This window comes from Portunus trituberculatus, unplaced genomic scaffold, assembly GCF_017591435.1.
Source record: "Portunus trituberculatus isolate SZX2019 unplaced genomic scaffold, ASM1759143v1 PGA_scaffold_510__1_contigs__length_23236, whole genome shotgun sequence".
Lineage (NCBI taxonomy): Eukaryota > Metazoa > Arthropoda > Malacostraca > Decapoda > Portunidae > Portunus > Portunus trituberculatus.
The window spans coordinates 1-23,236 of record NW_025541678.1 but is presented as its reverse complement, the minus strand read 5'-3'; the positions used below and the strand labels follow the sequence as shown (position 1 = coordinate 23,236).

General features: G+C 45.3%; 4 protein-coding genes, 2 non-coding genes and 3 pseudogenes across 6 annotated transcripts; 4 read left to right on the top strand and 5 right to left on the bottom strand.

Annotated features, from left to right (window-relative positions):
- Positions 1–1,354: 1,354 nt before the first annotated feature.
- Positions 1,355–15,418, bottom strand: LOC123500894. Its single transcript, XM_045249469.1, has 7 exons — positions 14,881–15,418; positions 13,985–14,005; positions 13,799–13,863; positions 8,311–8,473; positions 7,696–8,077; positions 5,844–5,975; positions 1,355–1,854 (listed from the first exon to the last, which is right to left on the bottom strand). The coding sequence occupies exons 1-7, from the start codon at positions 15,286–15,288 to the stop codon at positions 1,391–1,393; spliced, it is 1,635 nt and encodes a 544-aa protein (XP_045105404.1). The 5' UTR covers positions 15,289–15,418; the 3' UTR covers positions 1,355–1,390.
- On the bottom strand, positions 4,849–4,967 carry LOC123500903. Its single transcript, XR_006673490.1, has one exon. It is a non-coding gene; the product is annotated as a 5S ribosomal RNA (ribosomal RNA).
- On the top strand, positions 5,571–5,989 carry LOC123500897 (annotated as a pseudogene).
- LOC123500895 (histone H2A) lies at positions 7,573–8,033 on the bottom strand. The gene has a single exon (XM_045249470.1). It carries the CDS (start codon positions 8,006–8,008, stop codon positions 7,637–7,639), a length of 372 nt encoding a protein of 123 aa, XP_045105405.1. The 5' UTR covers positions 8,009–8,033; the 3' UTR covers positions 7,573–7,636.
- LOC123500898 (histone H2B) lies at positions 13,533–13,934 on the top strand. Its single transcript, XM_045249472.1, has one exon. It carries the CDS (start codon positions 13,536–13,538, stop codon positions 13,905–13,907), a length of 372 nt encoding a protein of 123 aa, XP_045105407.1. The 5' UTR covers positions 13,533–13,535; the 3' UTR covers positions 13,908–13,934.
- Positions 15,419–18,347: 2,929 nt separating the features above from the next.
- LOC123500902 lies at positions 18,348–18,466 on the bottom strand. Its single transcript, XR_006673489.1, has one exon. It is a non-coding gene; the product is annotated as a 5S ribosomal RNA (ribosomal RNA).
- Positions 18,467–19,055: 589 nt separating this feature from the next.
- Positions 19,056–19,474, top strand: LOC123500896 (histone H4). Its single transcript, XM_045249471.1, has one exon. It carries the CDS (start codon positions 19,114–19,116, stop codon positions 19,423–19,425), a length of 312 nt encoding a protein of 103 aa, XP_045105406.1. The 5' UTR covers positions 19,056–19,113; the 3' UTR covers positions 19,426–19,474.
- Positions 19,475–20,959: 1,485 nt separating this feature from the next.
- Positions 20,960–21,604, bottom strand: LOC123500900 (annotated as a pseudogene).
- Positions 21,605–21,643: 39 nt separating this feature from the next.
- LOC123500899 lies at positions 21,644–22,199 on the top strand (annotated as a pseudogene).
- The last annotated feature ends 1,037 nt before the right edge of the window (positions 22,200–23,236 follow it).

Here is a 23,236-nt window from a genome sequence, read left to right as displayed (position 1 = left end):
GTGCAACACAACACACAACTCTTCGCAAGTTGAACGACGCCGTTACTACCATGCCTCCCAAAGCATCAGGAAAGGCTGCCAAGAAGGCTGGCAAGGCTCAGAAGGCCATAGCCAAAGGGGACAAGAAGAAGAAGCGGAGGAGGAAGGAAAGCTACTCCATCTACATCTACAAGGTGCTCAAGCAGGTCCACCCCGACACTGGCGTGTCCTCCAAGGCTATGTCAATCATGAACTCTTTCGTGAACGACATTTTCGAGCGCATCGCTGCCGAGGCATCCCGCCTGGCACACTACAACAAGCGCTCCACCATCACCAGCCGGGAGATCCAGACTGCCGTCCGTCTCCTTCTGCCCGGCGAACTGGCAAAGCACGCCGTCTCTGAGGGCACCAAGGCTGTCACCAAGTACACCTCCTCCAAGTAAACTGACTGTCAGTCAGCTAGAAGGGGAAAGAAGAAAAAAGAGCAACTGCTGTCTCAGACAGTATTCAAACCCTACCCGGCTCCATAGGAGCCACACCTGAATCCAAAAAAAAAGGAGACACAATATAGACAAGTGTGGATGGTGGTCGCCGCTGGTGCACCAGAGCCGGATGGATGGATGGATATGGATGAGCTAGATGGCTGGCTCGTCATTAATGAGGCTCGCAACCGGGTCAGAGCAAAGAGATCCATCATCCACTGCACAACAGCAGCACCCCGTAGTAGTAGTAGTATGATGATGGTGATGATTAAGCGTACGTACGATACTAATCACGGCAGGCAGGCTTTGGAGGGTGGGTGCATTCATGCTCTTCTTCTTCTTCTTGATTAATGATGATGCCTCCTATTTCAGTAACATAACGTTTTTCATCACACAAAGCTCAGGAAGCACACATTTATTATAGCTTGTAACATGAATCTTCGCTCCTTTTTTTTTTTTTTTTTATTTCTTTCTTTCTTTTCTTGACTGAATTGCAGTGAATCAATCAATCAATATATCTACAAATCAGACTGGAGGGGAAAGCAGTCATTCTCCATCGGCCACCGACATACTACTGATCAGAAACATGCACATGGAATATCGGATCCTAGACACAGAGAGGAAGGTTGAGAAAAAAAAAAAAAAAAGAGAGAGAGAGAGAGAGAGAGAGAGAGAGAGAGAGAGAGAGAGAGAGAGAGAGAGAGAGAGAGAGAGAGAGAGAGAGAGAGAGAGAGAGAGAGAGAGAGAGAGAGAGAGAGAGAGAGAAAAAAAAAAAAGTCTTCTAATCAGGAAATCGCTCGACCATACGGATCAAAGCCAACCCATTCATGGTCTATGTAATATTATTCTCTTTAGATAAAGCACCTTTGGCCCTGAAGAGGGCCTAGATATTGTTTGTTGTTGCTTGCTTGCCTTGGATGACACACTTATTAGGCACGCTCGCCACGGATTCGACGAGCCAGCTGGATGTCCTTGGGCATGATAGTGACACGCTTGGCGTGGATGGCGCACAGGTTAGTGTCTTCAAAGAGACCCACGAGATAAGCCTCGGAAGCTTCCTGGAGGGCCATGACAGCGGAGGACTGGAAGCGGAGGTCAGTCTTGAAATCCTGGGCAATTTCACGCACCAAGCGCTGGAAAGGCAGCTTCCTGATAAGCAGTTCGGTGCTCTTCTGATAACGGCGGATCTCACGGAGGGCCACGGTTCCTGGCCTGTAACGGTGGGGCTTCTTGACACCTCCAGTGGCAGGAGCAGATTTGCGAGCTGCCTTCGTGGCAAGCTGCTTGCGGGGCGCCTTGCCACCGGTGGACTTGCGGGCCGTTTGCTTAGTACGTGCCATGGTGAGTAAGTAAGTTACTGCCGCTCGGAACGAACAGTTGGGCGAGTTGAGCGCTTAGGCTGGCACTTCTTTAAATACGGTTTGCCGGGGCCCAACCTTGCCTTACGATTGGACGGGAATGACGTAAGAGTGTTCGACAACCACAGAAAACTCCCCCCCTCCTAACCATAACAACATGTCATGGGTAACTCAAAGAAATTGAGGCAGGCGAGAGGGAGAGAAAAGAGGAAGGAAAGAGAGAAGAAAAACACAACAAAAATAAAATAAAATAAAAATTTTTTAAAAACACACACACACACACACACACACACACACACACACACACACACACAACACACACACACACACACACACACACACACACACACACACACACACACACACACACACACACACACACACACACACACACACACACACACACACACACACACACACACACACACACACACACACACACACACACAGACAGACACACAGAGAGAGAGAGAGAGAGAGAGAGAGAGAGAGAGAGAGAGAGAGAGAGAGAGAGAGAGAGAGAGAGAGAGAGAGAGAGAGAGAGAGAGAGAGATTACATTCTCATATAAGGAAAGGATATAATGTAAATTTATCATAGATATATGTATGTACAGTACGTGGTTTATGAAGAATTGTTACGCGAAAAGTTTTTTTATTTTCAATATTCATTTAGTTAGGAAAAGGAGTGGTGAGTGACCTGACACGGCGAAATCCCTGAGACATCTTGGCTACAACAATGCTCTCTCTCTCTCTCTCTCTCTCTCTCTCTCTCTCTCTCTCTCTCTCTCTCTCTCTCTCTCTCTCTCTCTCTCTCTCTCTCTCTCTCTCTCTCTCTCTCTCTCTCTCTCTCTCTCTCTCTCTCTCACACACACACACACACACACACACACACACACACACACACACACACACACACACACACACACTGGCCGGGTGGAGATATTTGGGTGTGTCTCCTTTCACGTGTAGCCCCTGTTCACCTAGCAGTGAGTAGGTACGGGATGTAAATCGAGGAGTTGTGACCTTGTTGTCCCGGTGTGTGGTGTGTGCCTGGTCTCAGGCCTATCCGAAGATCGGAAATAATGAGCTCTGAGCTCGTTCCGTAGGGTAACGTCTGGCTGTCTCGTCAGAGACTGCAGCAGATCAAACAGTGAAACACACACACGGCCCGGTAGCTCAGGGGTTAGAGCGCTGGCTTCACAAGCCAGAGGACCGGGGTTCGATTCCCCGGCCGGGTGGAGATATTTGGGTGTGTCTCCTTTCACGTGTAGCCCCTGTTCACCTAGCAGTGAGTAGGTACGGGATGTAAATCGAGGAGTTGTGACCTTGTTGTCCCGGTGTGTGGTGTGTGCCTGGTCTCAGACCTATCCGAAGATCGGAAATAATGAGTTCTGAGCTCGTTCCGTAGGGTAACGTCTGGCTGTCTCGTCAGAGACTGCAGCAGATCAAACAGTGAATTACAGTGTAACACACACACAGAGAGAGAGAGAGAGAGAGAGAGAGAGAGAGAGAGAGAGAGAGAGGGACAGAAGGATCCCACCGACAATTCTAGACGATTTTTTTTTTTTTTTTTTTTTTTTTTTTTTTTTCCCGTTTACATGATTTTACCGGATATGTGCATAAATCGCAAAATTAGAAAATGGAGTGATTTTCGCGCGTCCCCCATTATCGACCCCCAATTTGATTTGGCTAATTTGCATAAAATTTCCATAAATTAGCAGAAACATTGCATACATTAGCCCCTACCGAAAAAAAAAAAAAGTTGACAATTTCACAATATAATTATTTCAAATGCAAGGGCCACCAACATATAGCATGAAAATCCTAATATATACACAGACACACTTTAGCAACTACGATCCACAAAAAAAAAAAAAACATTATATTTTACATACAAAGAATATGATTTCTCAAATATACCTGAATGACATCAGCAAAGCAACCATTTTAGATTCTAAGGTCAAATTAGGATGGATGGATGATGTAAAGATAGCAATCGATCATTTCATTCACCAAATACCCACTGCAACATGGCCAAGACAAATTGTTAATCAGATTATTATAGTGTGAAGATCACTTAGACGTTGCCATTTTTGGGAATTTCCCGGCCTGCGGCGTTGCTGGGCAAATTAAGGGATTAGAGCCTATGTGTCAATGATAACCTTGCTCCCCACACACCATGGATTAACACGGTCACTTTGACCTGTGACCTCACTCGGTCACCCAGAAGGATGTGACAACGCTCGGAGGAAACGTTGTCAAGCATTGTTGTTGCGTTTGCAAAACCAATGCAAAATTTATTTAAAATAAACACAAATTCCTCTAACTTGCCTCTTTAGAGCATCACAATGTATATGTACTACAACACCATTCAGTTAAAAAGTATTAAGTACCTGACTTGGGGCGCGTATTGGTACACGTGTGACAGCGCCGCAGGCAGGAAAAACGCCAACGCCTAAGTGATCTTCATAAAAATGGTCAGACTATAGTGTGCGTATTTATTAGCGTGTCGTGTGTCACGGTTAGTCTGACGGCTTGCGTCTTTCCTCCTCCCACAGCCGCTGCAGTGACTTTCTAGGTTTTTTTTTTTTTTTTTTTCCTTCTTCTTCAGACTTCAATGGTTAATATCCAAGCTCGACAGAGCACAGCACACGTCCGTGCAGGTGGTCATTCTTATCCCCCCTCCCCCGGCACCAAGCTAGGCTAGCGGTTCGATGCAATTTCTCTATAGGAGAGAAAAAAATGTCAGTTCGAGTCCTCTCCTATTCATGTGTGTTTAGAATACACAGTTTTGTCTGGTAATCCAGGCACGAGGTAGTACAAGAATAAATGGATGAATTAACAAAGAATAAAATAAGCAGGTAAAACAATATAAGAATAGACAAATCAAACCTTCTTCTTCTTCTTCTTCTTCTTCTTATTATTATTATTATTATTATTATTATTATTATTATTATTATTATTATAAAATAATAATAATAATAATAATAAAAATAAATAAATAAATAGATAAATGAAAAATAATGGAATGCCAACAACATCTGGTGTTCCCAGGCGGTCACCCATCCAAGTACTAACCGGACCCAACGTTGCTTAACTTCGCTGATCGGACGAGAAGCGGTGTGTTCAACGTGGTGTGGTCGTTGGCACTCGATGTGAGATTTTAGGCCCCTTTAAATTCTTCCTGGCTTGCCCTACTATACTCCGTATACCCTGTGAATCAAGTCCTTTCTAGGTGTTTCTTGGTTTAATATCGTTTCCCTATTGGATTAATCTCAGTCAGTCTGTCTGTCTGTCTGTCTGTCTGTCTGTCTGTCTGTCTGTCTGTCTGTCTGTCTGTCTGTCTTCTTCTTCTTCTTCTTCTTCTTCTTCTTCTTCTTCTTCTTCTTATTATTATTATTATTATTATTATTATTATTATTATTCTGACACAGACTCAGTCTGCCTCCTCTGTGGCTGGCTGGCTGGTTGGCTTGTTGCTCGCTGCATGCATGCCGCTGGCTGGAAAATCTGGCACCTCCTCCGACTCGATATTATTTGGTTTTACGCCGTTTTCTTGCTTGCCTCTCGGTTGTACGTCTCGGATGCGTGGTCCGAGGGTCAACGACGAGACGGAGACCGTGTTCGTATGACCCAGCGATGTTGGATCAAGTGGGAAAAACAGGAAATATTGTTACCCTACTACAACCGGGAAGGCACCTGCTCCATATATATATTACCGCGAGGCAAAAATGCGAGTCACACTCGTGAGCGAGACATCGTATCACTACTACTACTACTACTCGCAGCAGCGCCTCATCATCTGTCACCATGACTGGCCGCGGCAAGGGAGGCAAGGGACTTGGAAAGGGAGGAGCCAAGCGTCACCGTAAGGTTTTGCGTGACAACATCCAGGGCATCACCAAGCCCGCTATCCGTCGGTTGGCTCGCCGAGGCGGCGTCAAGCGCATCTCCGGTCTCATCTACGAGGAGACTCGTGGGTGCTAAAGGTGTTCCTCGAGAACGTCATCAGGGATGCCGTCACCTACACCGAGCACGCCAAGCGCAAGACCGTCACTGCCATGGACGTCGTCTACGCCCTCAAGCGTCAGGGACGTACCCTCTACGGATTTGGCGGTTAAATCTGGTGTCTGGAATTTGGTGTCAACAACAGCAACTGCAAAAGCACCATAAGAAAAGAGTCAACATATCCCGGACCTTTTATAGGTCCACACAAATGAAGAGAAGGAAAAGTTATAGACTAACACTACTAGGACTATGGTTGTTCCAAGTAAAAGTGTTGTCCCTACTCTTTACGTCATTATTACAATTTGTGTGTGTTTTTTTTTTTTTTTTTTTCCTTTTCTTTCTTTTTTCTTTTCCTTTCTTTCTATTTGTTTTCCTCTCTGTTTTATCACTCAAAGGTAAATCAAATGAAAGAGAAAGGATTATCAACTAAGTGATGTGAGGTCAGACACCAACCGCTGCTACAGGTGCTGTTTGTTTGTTTGTTTGTTAAGCTTCCGCCCATTAGTGGCGCAGGCAATTTTATTTCTTTATAGTGGTACCCATACAAGGAGGGAGGGTCCATATCAACACCGAAGCGCATCATCATCATCATCATCATCATCATCATCTTTGGTGTAGCCACCTAGATAGAACCTGGGTACCGCGGTGACATGTAGGTAGGTAGGTACCTTTCATTAAATCCCCCTCGCCGACTGACATACCTTCAAAACGGTGTGTGGTGTGATTCTTTCGAGCCGACGCGTGAACGTCTGTCTGTCTGCCCGATCCCACGTCCACCACCTTATCCACTATGGTCTGACCGCTTACTTGTATGGAGATCTTTTAGGTTTTTTTTTTTTTTTTTGTTCCTGCCGGGAATTTTCCGGCCTGCAGCGCTGTCACACTCCAATACGCACACCTTAAAGAAAAAAAAAAAAAAAAAAGTTGGAGAGTTTCTGTTTATCTTTAAATATATTTTGCATTGTTTTTGCAAACAAACACAGCAATACTTGACATCGTTTGATCCGCGCGCCCTCCCCTCTCGGGGATGACCGCCGAGTGAGATCACAGGTCAAAGTGAAAGCGTTAATCCATGGGTCACTCACTCACTCCCTCCCTGTCCCTACCTACCACCTACCAGCCAGGAGGGAAGCAAGAGAGGGGACACTTGCACGCACCAATACGCACCTTAAGTCAGGTAGGTACTTAATACTTGGTAATTGAACGGTGTTGTATTATATACATTGTGATGCTCTAAAAGAAAAAGAAAATGAAAAAGAAAAGAAAAAAAGAAAAAGAAAAGGCAAGTTGGAGTAAGCTTCTTGTTTATCTTTGAACATATTTCGCATTGTTTGTTTTTTTGCAAACACAGCAATACTTGACAACGTTTAATCCGCATCTCTTGGATGACTGCCGAGTGAGATCACAGGTCAAAGTGACCGACCGCGTTAATTGATCCCTGTCCCGCTAGCTACCTACCAGCCAGGAGGGAAGCAAGAGAGCAAGACAGAGAGAGGGGCGTGTGCGGGAAGCAAGGTCCTCATTGACACACGGGCCCTAATCCCATAATTTGCTCAGCGCAAGGCGTTTTTTTTTTTTTTTTTTTTTTTTTGCAGCGCTGCAGGCCGGAACAAAAAAAAATAAAGAGAAAAAAAAATTCTACCAATAGCATTTCTATCATTCATTATCAAAAAAATATATACCATCATTATTATTAATATCATGGTTAACACTATAGTCTATTCAATTCTCTAGATGCGTCAATGTGTGGCTCCGAAGAGGAGCCGGATGTATATACTTGTTGGTGATGATATTGAGGAGGAGAGGGATTTACTTCTTCTCGGTCTTCTTGGGAAGGAGCACAGCCTGAATGTTTGGCAGCACGCCACCCTGTGCAATGGTGACCCCGGAGAGGAGCTTGTTAAGTTCCTCGTCGTTCCGGATGGCCAGCTGCAGGTGACGCGGGATGATGCGAGTCTTCTTGTTGTCGCGGGCGGCGTTGCCGGCAAGCTCGAGGACTTCGGCGGCCAGGTACTCCATGACCGCTGCAAGGTACACGGGGGCGCCAGCCCCCACTCGCTCGGCGTAGTTGCCCTTCCTCAGGAGGCGATGAATCCTGCCGACCGGGAACTGGAGTCCAGCACGGCTGGAACGGGACTTTGACTTTCCCTTCACCTTTCCTCCTTTGCCGCGTCCGGACATGGCGAGTAGGTAGTAGTAGGTGGGATTAACAAGTAGTAGTGGTAGTATTAGCAAGTAACACTCCGTCAGCTGCGGGAGCGAGTCGGTGTGTTGTGCGTTATCTGTTCTTCGGCGGGCTCGTTTCCTCTATATAAAAGGAAGATCGGATCAGCGCGTAACACGTAACGCCCAACCGGGAGGCTGGCTCTCGCGGCGACTCGCGATCCTGAGCAGGATTGCTTACATAAATGGCACTCTTCAAGTCGGGTGCAACACACACACACACACAGTTCTCTGCAAGCAGTTGCACAGTACGGACGTACCTCTGCATCTCCCCAGCGAAGCCGAGAAGAACACCCAACCTGTCTCCTCATTGGTCGGTTCACCGTCTCCCACGGAGCGGACAGGCTGAAACCAATCTGGGTTGCTGCGCCGGGCTCGGTCAGCCCCTGGTTGGGTGACCACCTAAACTTGTCTACAAGTTTACTGTTTGTGAACCTTAAAGAGCTGAAAAGGATTCCAGACAACTGAGCAGCCTAGCTCATCTTAGTTTGTTTTAGACAAACGATCTTTCTCTACCACCAAATTTCCTTTTCTGCCTTAGTGTCCGCCTGCTGGCGAAGGTGAACCCAAGGCTATATGCGTGAGGGGCCCTTAGAGGGCTGCCTTAAACCAGCAGGTTAGGTTGGGCAACAAGCTCGGGATAGAGTTAGGTGCAGTCCAGGGTGGTCGCGACGGTCACTAGTGATCGGGTCACTAAACTGGTCTGCATAGGCAGGCTCCTCCATTTTTCTTTCCACAGCTGGGTCGTATGTCGGGCTTCGGCCCCTTGTAGGATTCTTTTACCACACACATCACTACCACTATCTGCTCACGGCTTCACACACACACACCTACACCCTGCACCACCACCACTATTTGCTCACGGCTTCACACACACACACAACACCCACAACACTAAGACATCCATGCAACCATGGCGAGGGTCCGGATCAAACACCCTCACCCCAACAACCAGTCGAAACTGCAGCTACTACGCGCCCTCTCGGAGCACCTGATCTACGCGACTCGCATCATCCTGACTCCGGACTCTTTCATCGTTCTCACTCGCTCTGATGAAGACATAGACAGCATCTTTGAAAAAGACTGCAATGAGACGCTGCATGAGGCGGGCTTTGAACCCATCCTTCCTCCAGAAATGAGGGCAAAAGAACAGTCCTCGTGTTTAACACTGACGACTACATCCTCTCTCACTCTGAGGATGAAATAAAACAAGAAATTATCCACGAGAACATCTGGATCAAGCAGGGATCGACTCAATCTTCAAGATCCCTCATCAAAATCATCAAAATCTGCTTCAACAGCACCAATGCTGCTAAACTGGCTACTGATAAAGGTCTTCTAGCCTTCCACATGAGCATACCATCATATAATGTAAAAGTGGAAGAATTCATTCCCATTACCACGTGCATGAGATGCTATGCTATAGAGCAACACACTACCAACAAATGCACCATGCCAGAAACACACACAGTATGCTCAGAATGTGCCAGCGATAAACACACATGGAAATCATGCACATCGAACACCAAAAAATGCCTGAACTGCCATGGTCCACACCGCACATTGGCAAACAAGTGCCCCATGAGAAAGAAAATCAAAGAAGAGAAGAGAAAACAAAACATAAACAACAGCAAATCATACAGCCAGGCCACCCAAAACACCCACAAACTCCAATAACACAAGCATAAATAACATCAACATTGAGGAAAGACACGGCCACAAGAATTCTAACGTGCATCCTGCACTCCCATCTGATGAACATAAACAACCCTGGATCATATAATGATGAGCTAAACAAGCTATTCAAGCTCAATAACCTTCCCTCCATAATCCTCCCTACCAACCCGCCATCCAAAGACATCATTAACCCAAAAACAGACCACAAAATCAACACCAAGGAGGTCCAGGTGGCCAATGAGCCAGAGGAAGTTCTAGAGGAAGAAACAGAAATTGAAGAAATAGAAGAAGAGGCAGAAGAATCAATATTCACAACACAAGCTCCGGGAAAAATAAAACTACTACAACCCACACCAACTCCAAAAATACAAGGGAAAAATATTGGCCTAAAACTAATCACAAAAAGAACAGCCGGATGGCCGGATGATCTAGAGCCTGCTGAAATAAAAAACAACATCAAGAAAGGAATCTATAAATTTACATATACCTCAACAGCTTACACTGACGAAGAAATACTCTCACTAATCGCCAATGACAAAATCAACCTCTCAGGTGTGTTTACAACTCTGGACACTGCAAACTTCAATAAGATCCGCTGCGGGGTAGAACAAGAAAGCACCACTCACAAAAAGATTACCCGCACCACAAACAAATAAACTCACTCACACTACCCACACCACAATCAACACCAACAGATACCAACAAAACACCATGGCTAACAGACACACAATCACCATATTACAACACAACGTACACACATGGAAAACCAACAAAAACACACTATCAAACATTTACAGGGAATTAAATCCTGATGTACTACTGCTAAACAGTCACGGCCTACCACAAAACGAACACATAAAACTACACACATATCACACATATAACATCAACTCATCTGGAGAACCACATGATGGATCTGCCATCCTCATCAAAAATAATATAAAACACACACTCAAAGACAACTTTGACACAGACATACTACAGATCACAATAGATACCAACACGGGACCAATCAATATAGCCACAACCTACCTCCCCCCCAGACGCCCCTACCTTCCATTCACAGACTTCCACACCCTTGCCAAACAAGCACAACCTACATATATCATTGGCGACTTGAATGCCCATCACCCAACACTTGACAACAGACCAAGCAACACAGTGGGAAATCACTCATAATGATGGTTCACTCAACCAGCTACAACACTTGGGCCCCAACTTCCCCACCTACCTCTCACACAACGCAGCCACCACACCAGACGCCATATTCGCCAACAGACACACATACCACAACATACACACCCAACAAGGACCTACCACCCCTCTGATCACCTTCCTATCATCATCACCATCACTTCACAACCCATACACATACACTCACCTCCAACATATAATATACATAAAGCAGACTGGGAAAAATTTCAGGAAATAGCCACTTTAAAACACAAGACATAAACACGCAACCAGACATCACACAAAACACACTAGACTCCTCTATAGAACAGTGGATCAACGCTATAAAATACTCCATGACACAAGCCATCCCCACCTCCAACAAAAAGACCACTCAAAAACCAATCTACAACAACAAAATAAAAGAACTACAATTCTGGGCAAAAAGACTACTCGACAACAGCATATTACAAGGATGGACATACACAACATACATTGCCTACAAAAAGATCAGACAATACATCACCGAGGAATGCAAAAAACAAAACAGAGTTAACTGGGAAAACAAAATAAAATCACTCAACACTCTCCACTCCAACCCCCAAAAATTCTGGCACAACATTAAAATATTAAAAGGCAATCCATCCACTCCCACACCTACATAATCAACAACAACCAGAAAATTTTTAAACCTGAAGACAAGGAGGTTATTTTCAGAGAGATATGGAGGAATGTCTTCAGAATAAGCCCACAAGAAAATCAACAATATGATCAAGCAACAGAAAATATGGTGGACGAATACTATAACAGGCACGCAGAACAAATACATCCACATAAACAAGGCGACCCACACAGACTCAACACAGACACCTACTACACACAACACATCACACCCCACGACATCAAACAAACCATCAAAACATTAAAGAATAACACCCCAGGCGAATCAAAAAATAAACAAAACAATACTCCAACACCTACCAGAAGTAGCTCTTGAATGCTACACTAAATTATTAAATATCTCCCTCTCTATGGGCTACTTCCCCCGCCCCTTTAAACATGCCAAACTAATACTACTACCAAAACCAGGCAAAAACAACACGGATCCCATCAATTACCGCCCCATCTCCCTCCTTGAAGTCCCGGGAAAAATATACGAGAAAATTATAAACAAAAGAACACGCACATACCTCGAAACCAATACCATCCTTCCCAATACACAGCACGGATTCCGCCCCGCTCGCTCCACAGACACAGCAACCGCTACCCTAACAGAAGTATTAGGCAAAACACTCGCGGAGAGAAAGCAATGCTGCATAGCACTCCGAGACGTGTCAAAAGCTTTCGATAAGGTATGGCAAAAGGGATTAAAATTCAAAATCAACAACACCGGCATGCCATCGCTACTTAAAAAATTACTGTGTAGCTTTCTAGACAACCGCACAGCAGCCATATCTCTACACAGCTACACAGGCCCACCATTTCAACTCCTCAGCGGGGTACCTCAAGGAAGCTCAATCTCGCCTACTCTATACACACTATACACACGACACACCTACACCTATCACAGACAGCACACACATTATATACGCAGACGACATAACACAAATCATCACATACGCTGGGAAGTCCAAGAACATGTTTGCCAAAAGTATTGAAAAAGAAATTAAAAACATCAACACCTTTGAACATAAATGGAAAATTAAAACAAACACGCAGAAATTCACACTCCTACCCATAGCATCAAGAAATTTAAAACCAGTTAACATAAATGGGAATAACATACCATATGCATCAGAGGCAAAAATATTAGGACTCACGCTTGGCAGAAGCGGATACGCGAAACACGTCCATGAAATAACAAGAAAAGCCCAGACAGCCATCAACACCATAAGACGTTTTCAAACACTGAACAACAACATAAAGCTACACCTAGTAAAAGCGTGCGTGCTCCCAATCTAACATATCCTGCTTACGCCCTCAACGCACTATCTAAATTTCAAGTAAATAAATTACAACAGAAACAAAACAAAGCACTCTGATTTGCTTTCGATATCAGGCACCCATACAGTCACACCACCGAAGAGCTGCACACACTTGCCAATATAACACCCATCAACATCACACTGTTCAACAGAGGAAACAAAACACTACACACACTTACACACACACTCAGAGACACCACATTCATCAATATCATACAAGAACACGAACACAATAAAGATCACCCATGGTTCAGAAAACCTACAAAAAACCTTTCAAGCGAACCACCAGTTCCTATTTACACTTAACAACACCAACAACCCAGAAAAAATTATCCCAACTAAACTTACAATAAACTTATAAAATGAAGATGCAAAACACCTCAAGCTTCAACTCCGCTCCCTACTCAAGATCAGACAGCGCTAAGCAACCCCGACAGCTGATTGGCTAAGACAGTAAACACATTGAATGATCAGCAAGGCGGTTCGCCCGCCAACTTTACTCCCTACTACTATATTTCTTCTCTTTTCACCCCACTATTTTCTTCCACTCATCTCTTATTTCCCCCCACTATCTATCCCACCCTTACTGTTACTGTTACTGTGCAACACAACACACAACTCTTCGCAAGTTGAACGACGCCGTTACTACCATGCCTCCCAAAGCATCAGGAAAGGCTGCCAAGAAGGCTGGCAAGGCTCAGAAGGCCATAGCCAAAGGGGACAAGAAGAAGAAGCGGAGGAGGAAGGAAAGCTACTCCATCTACATCTACAAGGTGCTCAAGCAGGTCCACCCCGACACTGGCGTGTCCTCCAAGGCTATGTCAATCATGAACTCTTTCGTGAACGACATTTTCGAGCGCATCGCTGCCGAGGCATCCCGCCTGGCACACTACAACAAGCGCTCCACCATCACCAGCCGGGAGATCCAGACTGCCGTCCGTCTCCTTCTGCCCGGCGAACTGGCAAAGCACGCCGTCTCTGAGGGCACCAAGGCTGTCACCAAGTACACCTCCTCCAAGTAAACTGACTGTCAGTCAGCTAGAAGGGGGGAAAGAAGAAAAAAGAGCAACTGCTGTCTCAGACAGTATTCAAACCCTACCCGGCTCCATAGGAGCCACACCTGAATCCAAAAAAAAAGGAGACACAATATAGACAAGTGTGGATGGTGGTCGCCGCTGGTGCACCAGAGCCGGATGGATGGATATGGATGAGCTAGATGGCTGGCTCGTCATTAATGAGGCTCGCAACCGGGTCAGAGCAAAGAGATCCATCATCCACTGCACAACAGCAGCACCCGTAGTAGTAGTAGTATGATGATGGTGATGATTAAGCGTACGTACGATACTAATCACGGCAGGCAGGCTTTGGAGGGTGGGTGCATTCATGCTCTTCTTCTTCTTCTTGATTAATGATGATGCCTCCTATTTCAGTAACATAACGTTTTTCATCACACAAAGCTCAGGAAGCACACATTTATTATAGCTTGTAACATGAATCTTCGCTCTTTTTTTTTTTTTTTTTTTTTTTTTTTTTTTTTTCTTTCTTTCTTTTCTTGACTGAATTGCAGTGAATCAATCAATCAATATATCTACAAATCAGACTGGAGGAAAGCAGTCATTCTCCATCGGCCACCGACATACTACTGATCAGAAACATGCACATGGAATATCGGATCCTAGACACAGAGAGGAAGGTTGAAGAAAAAAAAAAAGAGAGAGAGAGAGAGAGAGAGAGAGAGAGAGAGAGAGAGAGAGAGAGAGAGAGAGAGAGAGAGAGAGAGAGAGAGAGAGAGAGAGAGAGAGAGAGAGAGAGAGAGAGAGAGAGAGAGAAAAAAAAAAAGTCTTCTAATCAGGAAATCGCTCGACCATACGGATCAAAGCCAACCCATTCATGGTCTATGTAATATTATTCTCTTTAGATAAAGCACCTTTGGCCCTGAAGAGGGCCTAGATATTGTTTGTTGTTGCTTGCTTGCCTTGGATGACACACTTATTAGGCACGCTCGCCACGGATTCGACGAGCCAGCTGGATGTCCTTGGGCATGATAGTGACACGCTTGGCGTGGATGGCGCACAGGTTAGTGTCTTCAAAGAGACCCACGAGATAAGCCTCGGAAGCTTCCTGGAGGGCCATGACAGCGGAGGACTGGAAGCGGAGGTCAGTCTTGAAATCCTGGGCAATTTCACGCACCAAGCGCTGGAAAGGCAGCTTCCTGATAAGCAGTTCGGTGCTCTTCTGATAACGGCGGATCTCACGGAGGGCCACGGTTCCTGGCCTGTAACGGTGGGGCTTCTTGACACCTCCAGTGGCAGGAGCAGATTTGCGAGCTGCCTTCGTGGCAAGCTGCTTGCGGGGCGCCTTGCCACCGGTGGACTTGCGGGCCGTTTGCTTAGTACGTGCCATGGTGAGTAAGTAAGTTACTGCCGCTCGGAACGAACAGTTGGGCGAGTTGAGCGCTTAGGCTGGCACTTCTTTAAATACGGTTTGCCGGGGCCCAACCTTGCCTTACGATTGGACGGGAATGACGTAAGAGTGTTCGACAACCACAGAAAACTCCCCCCTCCTAACCATAACAACATGTCATGGGTAACTCAAAGAAATTGAGGCAGGCGAGAGGGAGAGAAAGAGGAAGGAAAGAGAGAAAAAAAAACACAAAAAAAATAAAATAAAATAAAAACACACACAACACACACACACACACACACACACACACACACACACACACACACACACACACACACACACACACACACACACACACACACACACACACACACACACACACACACACACACACACACACACACACACACACACACACACACACACACACACACACACACACACACACACACACACACAGAGAGAGAGAGAGAGAGAGAGAGAGAGAGAGAGAGAGAGAGAGAGAGAGAGAGAGAGAGAGAGAGAGAGAGAGAGAGAGAGAGAGAGAGAGAGAGAGAGAGAGAGAGAGAGAGATTACATTCTCATATAAGGAAAGGATATAATGTAAATTTATCATAGATATATGTATGTACAGTACGTGGTTTATGAAGAATTGTTACGCGAAAAGTTTTTTTATTTTCAATATTCATTTAGTTAGGAAAAGGAGTGGTGAGTGACCTGACACGGCGAAATCCCTGAGACATCTTGGCTACAACAATGCTCTCTCTCTCTCTCTCTCTCTCTCTCTCTCTCTCTCTCTCTCTCTCTCTCTCTCTCTCTCTCTCTCTCTCTCTCTCTCTCTCTCTCTCTCTCTCTCTCTCTCTCTCTCTCTCTCTCACACACACACACACACACACACACACACACACACACACACACACACACACACACACACACACTGGCCGGGTGGAGATATTTGGGTGTGTCTCCTTTCACGTGTAGCCCCTGTTCACCTAGCAGTGAGTAGGTACGGGATGTAAATCGAGGAGTTGTGACCTTGTTGTCCCGGTGTGTGGTGTGTGCCTGGTCTCAGGCCTATCCGAAGATCGGAAATAATGAGCTCTGAGCTCGTTCCGTAGGGTAACGTCTGGCTGTCTCGTCAGAGACTGCAGCAGATCAAACAGTGAAACACACACACGGCCCGGTAGCTCAGGGGTTAGAGCGCTGGCTTCACAAGCCAGAGGACCGGGGTTCGATTCCCCGGCCGGGTGGAGATATTTGGGTGTGTCTCCTTTCACGTGTAGCCCCTGTTCACCTAGCAGTGAGTAGGTACGGGATGTAAATCGAGGAGTTGTGACCTTGTTGTCCCGGTGTGTGGTGTGTGCCTGGTCTCAGACCTATCCGAAGATCGGAAATAATGAGTTCTGAGCTCGTTCCGTAGGGTAACGTCTGGCTGTCTCGTCAGAGACTGCAGCAGATCAAACAGTGAATTACACACACACACACACAGAGAGAGAGAGAGAGAGAGAGAGAGAGAGAGAGAGAGAGAGGGACAGAAGGATCCCACCGACAATTCTAGACGATTTTTTTTTTTTTTTTTTTTTTTTTTTTTTTTTTTTCCCGTTTACATGATTTTACCGGATATGTGCATAAATCGCAAAATTAGAAAATGGAGTGATTTTCGCGCGTCCCCTCCCCCATTATCGACCCCCAATTTGATTTGGCTAATTTGCATAAAATTTCCATAAATTAGCAGAAACATTGCATACATTAGCCCCTACCGAAAAAAAAAAAAAGTTGACAATTTCACAATATAATTATTTCAAATGCAAGGGCCACCAACATATAGCATGAAAATCCTAATATATACACAGACACACTTTAGCAACTACGATCCACAAAAAAAAAAAAACATTATATTTTACATACAAAGAATATGATTTCTCAAATATACCTGAATGACATCAGCAAAGCAACCATTTTAGATTCTAAGGTCAAATTAGGATGGATGGATGATGTAAAGATAGCAATCGATCATTTCATTCACCAAATACCCACTGCAACATGGCCAAGACAAATTGTTAATCAGATTATTATAGTGTGAAGATCACTTAGACGTTGCCATTTTTGGGAATTTCCCGGCCTGCGGCGTTGCTGGGCAAATTAAGGGATTAGAGCCTATGTGTCAATGATAACCTTGCTCCCCACACACCATGGATTAACACGGTCACTTTGACCTGTGACCTCACTCGGTCACCCAGAAGGATGTGACAACGCTCGGAGGAAACGTTGTCAAGCATTGTTGTTGCGTTTGCAAAACCAATGCAAAATTTATTTAAAATAAACACAAATTCCTCTAACTTGCCTCTTTAGAGCATCACAATGTATATGTACTACAACACCATTCAGTTAAAAAGTATTAAGTACCTGACTTGGGGCGCGTATTGGTACACGTGTGACAGCGCCGCAGGCAGGAAAATCCCCAAAAACGCCAACGCCTAAGTGATCTTCATAAAAATGGTCAGACTATAGTGTGCGTATTTATTAGCGTGTCGTGTGTCACGGTTAGTCTGACGGCTTGCGTCTTTCCTCCTCCCACAGCCGCTGCAGTGACTTTCTAGGTTTTTTTTTTTTTTTTTTTCCTTCTTCTTCAGACTTCAATGGTTAATATCCAAGCTCGACAGAGCACAGCACACGTCCGTGCAGGTGGTCATTCTTATCCCCTTCCCCCGGCACCAAGCTAGGCTAGCGGTTCGATGCAATTTCTCTATAGGAGAGAAAAAAAAAAATGTCAGTTCGAGTCCTCTCCTATTCATGTGTGTTTAGAATACACAGTTTTGTCTGGTAATCCAGGCACGAGGTAGTACAAGAATAAATGGATGAATTAACAAAGAATAAAATAAGCAGGTAAAACAATATAAGAATAGACAAATCAAACCTTCTTCTTCTTCTTCTTCTTCTTCTTCTTATTATTATTATTATTATTATTATTATTATTATTATTATTATTATTATTATTATAATAATAATAATAATAATAAAAAATAAATAAATAAATAGATAAATGAAAAATAATGGAATGCCAACAACATCTGGTGTTCCCAGGCGGTCACCCATCCAAGTACTAACCGGACCCAACGTTGCTTAACTTCGCTGATCGGACGAGAAGCGGTGTGTTCAACGTGGTGTGGTCGTTGGCACTCGATGTGAGATTTTAGGCCCCTTTAAATTCTTCCTGGCTTGCCCTACTATACTCCGTATACCCTGTGAATCAAGTCCTTTCTAGGTGTTTCTTGGTTTAATATCGTTTCCCTATTGGATTAATCTCTGTCAGTCTGTCTGTCTGTCTGTCTGTCTGTCTGTCTGTCTGTCTGTCTGTCTCTCTCATTCTTCTTCTTCTTCTTCTTCTTCTTCTTCTTCTTCTTCTTATTATTATTATTATTATTATTATTATTATTATTATTCTGACACAGACTCAGTCTGCCTCCTCTGTGGCTGGCTGGCTGGTTGGCTTGTTGCTCGCTGCATGCATGCCGCTGGCTGGAAAATCTGGCACCTCCTCCGACTCGATATTATTTGGTTTTACGCCGTTTTCTTGCTTGCCTCTCGGTTGTACGTCTCGGATGCGTGGTCCGAGGGTCAACGACGAGACGGAGACCGTGTTCGTATGACCCAGCGATGTTGGATCAAGTGGGAAAAACAGGAAATATTGTTACCCTACTACAACCGGGAAGGCACCTGCTCCATATATATATTACCGCGAGGCAAAAATGCGAGTCACACTCGTGAGCGAGACATCGTATCACTACTACTACTACTCGCAGCAGCGCCTCATCATCTGTCACCATGACTGGCCGCGGCAAGGGAGGCAAGGGACTTGGAAAGGGAGGAGCCAAGCGTCACCGTAAGGTTTTGCGTGACAACATCCAGGGCATCACCAAGCCCGCTATCCGTCGGTTGGCTCGCCGAGGCGGCGTCAAGCGCATCTCCGGTCTCATCTACGAGGAGACTCGTGGGGTGCTAAAGGTGTTCCTCGAGAACGTCATCAGGGATGCCGTCACCTACACCGAGCACGCCAAGCGCAAGACCGTCACTGCCATGGACGTCGTCTACGCCCTCAAGCGTCAGGGACGTACCCTCTACGGATTTGGCGGTTAAATCTGGTGTCTGGAATTTGGTGTCAACAACAGCAACTGCAAAAGCACCATAAGAAAAGAGTCAACATATCCCGGACCTTTTATAGGTCCACACAAATGAAGAGAAGGAAAAAGTTATAGACTAACACTACTAGGACTATGGTTGTTCCAAGTAAAAGTGTTGTCCCTACTCTTTACGTCATTATTACAATTTGTGTGTGTGTTTTTTTTTTTTTTTTTTTTTTTCCTTTTCTTTCTTTTTTCTTTTCCTTTCTTTCTATTTGTTTTCCTCTCTGTTTTATCACTCAAAGGTAAATCAAATGAAAGAGAAAGGATTATCAACTAAGTGATGTGAGGTCAGACACCAACCGCTGCTACAGGTGCTGTTTGTTTGTTTGTTTGTTAAGCTTCCGCCCATTAGTGGCGCAGGCAATTTTATTTCTTTATAGTGGTACCCATACAAGGAGGGAGGGTCCATATCAACACCGAAGCGCATCATCATCATCATCATCATCATCATCATCTTTGGTGTAGCCACCTAGATAGAACCTGGGTACCGCGGTGACATGTAGGTAGGTAGGTACCTTTCATTAAATCCCCCTCGCCGACTGACATACCTTCAAAACGGTGTGTGGTGTGATTCTTTCGAGCCGACGCGTGAACGTCTGTCTGTCTGCCCGATCCCACGTCCACCACCTTATCCACTATGGTCTGACCGCTTACTTGTATGGAGATCTTTTAGGTTTTTTTTTTTTTTTTTTTGTTCCTGCCGGGAATTTTCCGGCCTGCAGCGCTGTCACACTCCAATACGCACACCTTAAAGAAAAAAAAAAAAAAAAAAAGTTGGAGAGTTTCTGTTTATCTTTAAATATATTTTGCATTGTTTTTGCAAACAAACACAGCAATACTTGACATCGTTTGATCCGCGCGCCCTCCCCTCTCGGGGATGACCGCCGAGTGAGATCACAGGTCAAAGTGAAAGCGTTAATCCATGGGTCACTCACTCACTCCCTCCCTGTCCCTACCTACCACCTACCAGCCAGGAGGGAAGCAAGAGAGGGGACACTTGCACGCACCAATACGCACCTTAAGTCAGGTAGGTACTTAATACTTGGTAATTGAACGGTGTTGTATTATATACATTGTGATGCTCTAAAAAGAAAAGAAAAAAAAAAAAAAAAAAAGAAAAGGCAAGTTGGAGTAAGCTTCTTGTTTATCTTTGAACATATTTCGCATTGTTTGTTTGTTTTGCAAACACAGCAATACTTGACAACGTTTAATCCGCATCTCTTGGATGACTGCCGAGTGAGATCACAGGTCAAAGTGACCGACCGCGTTAATTGATCCCTGTCCCGCTAGCTACCTACCAGCCAGGAGGGAAGCAAGAGAGCAAGACAGAGAGAGGGGCGTGTGCGGGAAGCAAGGTCCTCATTGACACACGGGCCCTAATCCCATAATTTGCTCAGCGCAAGGCGTTTTTTTTTTTTTTTTTTTTTTTTTTGCAGCGCTGCAGGCCGGAACAAAAAAAAAATAAAGAGAAAAAAAAATTCTACCAATAGCATTTCTATCATTCATTATCAAAAAAATATATACCATCATTATTATTAATATCATGGTTAACACTATAGTCTATTCAATTCTCTAGATGTGTCAATGTGTGGCTCCGAAGAGGAGCCGGATGTATATACTTGTTGGTGATGATATTGAGGAGGAGAGGGATTTACTTCTTCTCGGTCTTCTTGGGAAGGAGCACAGCCTGAATGTTTGGCAGCACGCCACCCTGTGCAATGGTGACCCCGGAGAGGAGCTTGTTAAGTTCCTCGTCGTTCCGGATGGCCAGCTGCAGGTGACGCGGGATGATGCGAGTCTTCTTGTTGTCGCGGGCGGCGTTGCCGGCAAGCTCGAGGACTTCGGCGGCCAGGTACTCCATGACCGCTGCAAGGTACACGGGGGCGCCAGCCCCCACTCGCTCGGCGTAGTTGCCCTTCCTCAGGAGGCGATGAATCCTGCCGACCGGGAACTGGAGTCCAGCACGGCTGGAACGGGACTTTGACTTTCCCCTTCACCTTTCCTCCTTTGCCGCGTCCGGACATGGCGAGTAGTGGTGGTAGTAGTAGGTGGGATTAACAAGTAGTAGTGGTAGTATTATTAGCAAGTAACACTCCGTCAGCTGCGGGAGCGAGTCGGTGTGTTGTGCGTTATCTGTTCTTCGGCGGGCTCGTTTCCTCTATATAAAAAGGAAGATCGGATCAGCGCGTAACACGTAACGCCCAACCGGGAGGCTGGCTCTCGCGGCGACTCGCGATCCTGAGCAGGATTGCTTACATAAATGGCACTCTTCAAGTCGGGTGCAACACAACACACAACTCTTCGCAAGTTGAACGACGCCGTTACTACCATGCCTCCCAAAGCATCAGGAAAGGCTGCCAAGAAGGCTGGCAAGGCTCAGAAGGCCATAGCCAAAGGGGACAAGAAGAAGAAGCGGAGGAGGAAGGAAAGCTACTCCATCTACATCTACAAGGTGCTCAAGCAGGTCCACCCCGACACTGGCGTGTCCTCCAAGGCTATGTCAATCATGAACTCTTTCGTGAACGACATTTTCGAGCGCATCGCTGCCGAGGCATCCCGCCTGGCACACTACAACAAGCGCTCCACCATCACCAGCGGGAGATCCAGACTGCCGTCCGTCTCCTTCTGCCCGGCGAACTGGCAAAGCACGCCGTCTCTGAGGGCACCAAGGCTGTCACCAAGTACACCTCCTCCAAGTAAACTGACTGTCAGTCAGCTAGAAGGGGGGAAAGAAGAAAAAAGAGCAACTGCTGTCTCAGACAGTATTCAAACCCTACCCGGCTCCATAGGAGCCACACCTGAATCCAAAAAAAAAGGAGACACAATATAGACAAGTGTGGATGGTGGTCGCCGCTGGTGCACCAGAGCCGGATGGATGGATGGATATGGATGAGCTAGATGGCTGGCTCGTCATTAATGAGGCTCGCAACCGGGTCAGAGCAAAGAGATCCATCATCCACTGCACAACAGCAGCACCCGTAGTAGTAGTAGTATGATGATGGTGATGATTAAGCGTACGTACGATACTAATCACGGCAGGCAGGCTTTGGAGGGTGGGTGCATTCATGCTCTTCTTCTTCTTCTTGATTAATGATGATGCCTCCTATTTCAGTAACATAACGTTTTTCATCACACAAAGCTCAGGAAGCACACATTTATTATAGCTTGTAACATGAATCTTCGCTCCTTTTTTTTTTTTTTTTTTTTTTTTTTTTTTTTATTTCTTTCTTTCTTTTCTTGACTGAATTGCAGTGAATCAATCAATCAATATATCTACAAATCAGACTGGAGGGAAAGCAGTCATTCTCCATCGGCCACCGACATACTACTGATCAGAAACATGCACATGGAATATCGGATCCTAGACACAGAGAGGAAGGTTGAAGAAGAAAAAAAAAAAAAAAAAAAAAAGAGAAAAAAGAGAGAGAGAGAGAGAGAGAGAGAGAGAGAGAGAGAGAGAGAGAGAGAGAGAGAGAGAGAGAGAGAGAGAGAGAGAGAGAGAGAGAGAGAGAGAGAGAGAGAGAGAGAGAGAGAGAGAGAGAGAGAAAAAAAAAAAAGTCTTCTAATCAGGAAATCGCTCGACCATACGGATCAAAGCCAACCCATTCATGGTCTATGTAATATTATTCTCTTTAGATAAAGCACCTTTGGCCCTGAAGAGGGCCTAGATATTGTTTGTTGTTGCTTGCTTGCCTTGGATGACACACTTATTAGGCACGCTCGCCACGGATTCGACGAGCCAGCTGGATGTCCTTGGGCATGAT